Source organism: Lathyrus oleraceus, chromosome 5 (genome assembly GCF_024323335.1).
Source record: "Lathyrus oleraceus cultivar Zhongwan6 chromosome 5, CAAS_Psat_ZW6_1.0, whole genome shotgun sequence".
In the NCBI taxonomy this organism is placed as follows: Eukaryota; Viridiplantae; Streptophyta; class Magnoliopsida; order Fabales; family Fabaceae; genus Lathyrus; species Lathyrus oleraceus.
Window position 1 is genome coordinate 63,524,630 of NC_066583.1, and position 4,754 is coordinate 63,529,383.

The 4,754-nt window shown below is 33.6% G+C and overlaps 1 protein-coding gene across 1 annotated transcript; it reads left to right on the forward strand.

Annotated features, from left to right (window-relative positions):
* Window positions 1-388: 388 nt before the first annotated feature.
* On the forward strand, window positions 389-3,695 carry LOC127084847 (uncharacterized). Its single transcript, XM_051025368.1, has 3 exons — window positions 389-1,011; window positions 2,780-2,860; window positions 2,997-3,695. Exons 1-3 carry the CDS (start codon window positions 633-635, stop codon window positions 3,413-3,415), a joined length of 879 nt encoding a protein of 292 aa, XP_050881325.1. The 5' UTR covers window positions 389-632; the 3' UTR covers window positions 3,416-3,695.
* The last annotated feature ends 1,059 nt before the right edge of the window (window positions 3,696-4,754 follow it).

Consider the following 4,754-nt stretch of genomic DNA (forward strand, 5'->3'; position numbering starts at 1 on the left):
AATTCAAATTTAAAATAGTGCGATTTCCGGTATATTTTTTTAAAATGAAATATTAAAATGATCAAAATGTGCACTTACGTAATTTGACATCACTTTATAATTAGTGAAATATATTAGTGGAGTTTATCTTTAAAGTAAATCATAACAATTTATCATTTGAGTTTATCATTTTCATAAATAAACAGTATATAAATGAAATAAATCTAAATGATATTTTTAATGAAGGGTGTAACAAAATAAATTTAATTAATATGAACTAATACGATAAATATATTTCATAGTATCATTTAATCATAATAGTTACTTTTTTATAAATACTTTAAATTTTTAATTGAAATTAATTGATATGCACTGTTCTTCTCTTTATAAAGAAATAAACCTGAAAAAAGTAGTTCAAGAAAGTTAAGAATTTACTACTACTCATTTCATTCATTTTACTTCCACCGTTTATAATATTTTAAATCTCAATTCAACAATTTCAATCTTGAATCACTCTCACTCTATAGTGGTGATTAAGCTAATCAGAGCATCAAATTATTATTAATTAGGGTTTTGGAAAACCAATTCCGAAGAAATTCGAGACCCTAGATTGCAGAAATTTCGAACCACCTTGCTGATTGCTGTTTCCGTCGATGTCGATCATCAGCGACGCGCTTCGGCAAGCGTTTATGCCGAAGCGCGAGTACGAGAGTCTCCGGGAAGAAGAAAAAGCATGGGGCAAGCTTCAGAGACCGGTGACGGTTTCTTTCATGGCCGTAATCTGGCTTGCAGTCGTTGTGTCTACGGTTATCAGTTTGAAGATAGTGTTTCCCGGTGAAGATGGGAAAAGACCGCTCTGTGTTGATCGAAGGGTTCAACCGATTCAAATTGAAATGAAAGGTGATTCTGATTCGGATCTGTATCCTGGTGCTTTTTATCTTACGGATCAAGAAATTGCTGATTACTATTGGATGGTTGTGTTCATTCCGTCGTTCGTTGTTTTCGTGATCTCCGGTGTGTATCTCGTTGCTGGTAAGAAGTTTAATTTGATTGTTGGTTTTGATGAGGTTTTCTTTTATCTGATTATTCTTGTTAATAGAAAGAATGTGAATTTTGTTCTTGTTTAGTCTCATAGATTCTATGTGTAATAATTTACTACTCTTCAACTGTATCGTATCTTGTTTCCAGTTTCTATGTCATATACATTTAAAATTGCAATGTGATATAATAATTGAGATGATATCATACGGGTAGCAGCAACTCCATAGAGACAGTGCATATGTTTGGTTCTGCGGTGAAGAAAGTTGATTTTAAGTGAATTGGTTTTGTAAAATTGATTTAAGCTGAAAATGATTTGAAGGAAAGTGATTTTATGTTTGGATAAGTTTTTTGTAAAAGTGATTTGAACAGTGAATTTCAGTGTAAAAAGCATGTTTAGACTAAAAAACTACAAATCCTAGCTTCAAGTAAAATCAATTCTAGAAAGCATAATCAATTCTACTCGAGAGGAACCAAACATGTTAGAATCAAAACTACACATCCATAACCAATTCTGGATGTTTCAAACGTGAAACCAAACATTCACAGTATCTTTTGGCATTAAAGAAAGTCAGGAATGTGCTGCTAGAAATTAGGGAGATTTGACCTGTAGATACAATCATGGTAGAATTACTATTCATAATTGCTGTCAAATCTTAACTAGCTTTTGGGGTGATGAAGAAATTAAATTTTTAACTCGCTTTCTAGAGCAGTATTAGAGAAGTCAACCAGTTGGTGCTTTTGTGGAGTTATTTCTAGATTTTTCTAATTTCCTTTCTAAGATGAGAGTCGAGTAGGGAAAGTGTCAACTCATTCCAGGAGGGTAATGCCACATTCTCAAATCTCGGATTTACAGCTTTGCACAACCATACAGTTTGCTTCATCCAATTCAAATCATTATTAAGAGAAACGACTAATACAGCTGCATAAGTTTGCCAATTCAAGATTTTGCACAAATGCCTGCATAAGTTTGTCAATTCAAGATTTTGCACAAATGTCTACATAAGTTTGCCAATTCAAGATTTTGCACAAATGCCATCTCTATTATGATAGAATGTTTCTGCTTCTAATTTGTACTTTCAGTATAATCCCCTGACCTTGTTGGAATTTCAATAATAGGACAGATCCAACCACATAATTTCCTTTCACAGATTTGTTAAATAACGCGATTCTAAGATTGCCACACACATAGCTATGTTCTGGACTATATTTAATCTACACCTTGATTTTTTGCCGGAACTAATCCTTTTTCTAAGTGTCTTCTTGAATTGATGATCTCAAACATTTTCACTGATTTGTGGTGCCGACAAATAAGAGTTTATTTGGATGTTTGTTTGCAAATCATGGTTTTATGTAAAAGGAAAGCTTTTTTTATTTTTTATTTTACTAATTTGTTTTATCAAACATGCTGCAAATTAAGGTGCAAATTGTAAGCCAAACATTTCTTAAAAGAGTGTTTTTCTATTCTCTATACGTTACATCTCTCCTCTTGATCCTGAAGTTGTTTTTTACAGTAGTAATAAAACCTGTCTTCTTTGGTAGTGTAGGATTATTTGATTGTTTATAAATATAGTGCTGTATAAGCACCTATTTTCATGTTCCTGGTATGTTATTCTGTTTAACTAGGAGTATAATTTAATTCCTTTTCTCTTGGTGTGAAAATGATTGTCAGCATCATCCAAAAATCTTTCTGCCATACTTATGGAGTATATCTTTTTGGCTTTTCTTGATGTTTTAGTTTTATATTATAACTATTTTGTAGGTATCACTGTAGCTTATTCTGCTCCCACAAGGCATGGATGCTTGAAGGTGGTTGACAATAATTATTGTGCCTCAAGACGGGGTATGATTCCTCTGCTGTCTGATATATCCACTTCTGTCTTTCTGTGCACTTTCAATTATAGCATCACTTTTCATCTGATGCCGGAGAGTCTTATGAGCTCAATCAATTTGAAGTTTTACATTTGTATTACCTACAGGTGGCGTTCGCTGTCTATCCATCTTGAATCTTATCTTCGCCATCATCTTTGGTCTTCTTGCCTTGTTTCTTGGTTCAAGTCTCTTGACTTTCATGAGCAACTGCTCCACACCTTTGTTTTGGTGCTATGAAGTTGCATCGTGGGGGCTAGCTGTTCTATACGGTGGCACCGCCTTCTTCCTAAGGAGAAAGGCAGCTGTGATTCTAGATGAGGGGAACTTTAGTGGTCGAAATCTTGGGCTTGAAATGTTGGAAGCGAATCCCTTAGAAGTTACACCAGAGGTGGAAAGGCGTGTTTCGGAAGGGTTTAAAGCATGGATGGGTTCATCCCTTCTTTCTTCTGACGAAGAAGATGAACCTGACAGTTATGAGGAGGCATCTCATTTAACACGGACTAACTCAAACATTCAAAGACTCTGAACTCTATAAATTCAGTTCTGAGAGCTTAGCACCATCCTTACAAGCCCTTCATCATGCCTTGGCGAATGCTATGATGGCTAATATTCAGTTTTGGACAAAAATGTTTTAACATGTGTATCATATGACAACAGCAATTACTAGTGTTTTTGAACTAGGATTTCACCTCCTACATTAGGGATCTAGGTAATTTAGTTTGTTAGTAATAATTAGTATCAAAATGTGAATGACCAAGCTTTGACTTCCTAAGAGCACCATTATCTGTGATTTCCACCGTTTCTTATACCGTGCTTTTAGACTATTTTGTCAGGTTTCATGGATAATTGGTACTAGTACTAAAAGAGAGTGCTTTAACTTGTAAATATTGTTAAGAGCCATATTTTTCACTTTAATTAGATAAAAAAAATATAGTTAACTTCTGAGATATAGTGAGTTTAATGGAATTTTTAAGGGTTGTATGAATATTTAAAAAATGTTTGTGTTATTTAAATAATTGAAAAATGTATAATAATATAAAATATTAAATGAGGTCTATTTACAGAGTTCAAATAGGTGTGAATCAAGTTGGATGCTTTAAGATGGATTACAAAGTACTCATGAAATCTGTGTCTGGGTTTGCTTCTTTTTACATGGTTTGCATTAGGGCGTTGTCCCTCCTCCCTAAAGTTTGCTTTAAAAAAAGAACGGGTGAACAAACTCGGCAAGGAAAACTGGATTTAAAAATAAGGGACTTCTTTAAGCACCATGCGAGTTTTAAAAATGTTCGTTGTTTTCGAAGATGCATCTTCGGACACATATTTTACATACTCAACAAAGGTCATTCTGAGAGACGTCCTATAAGTTGATTTATTTTTATTTCGGAGATGAATCTCCAAAACATTTTAAGAAATACTTTATGTATTTACCACTTCATTAGAAATTACGGAGAAACATCTCCAGAATTATGGGCGGGATTTTAAAATTTTATGTCACACTTGCATGTCAGACAACCATTGTTGACATAGTTGATTTTCAATCAAACCCTTCATCAAAAAAATCATCTACTCTCAATCCATTTTTTCATTTCAAATCTTTATTCTTTTGGTTCATCACATCATATGGAGCAAAAGAAGATAAAATTCCAGGTAAAGATCTTTCATTTCCCTCTGCATTAGTCACATTAATCATGTTTTTTCTGAAGAAAAGAGTGTCGTGTCCGAAAATGTATTCTTCAAAATAAGTATGAACTATTCCGGGGATGCATTTTCAGAAGTTGGTTGTGTTTGATTTTCAGTTCTCTCTTCAGAAGTAGCATTTATATGTTGTAATTGTTTTCATTAGATATGGTGCACCCCGGTGTTTT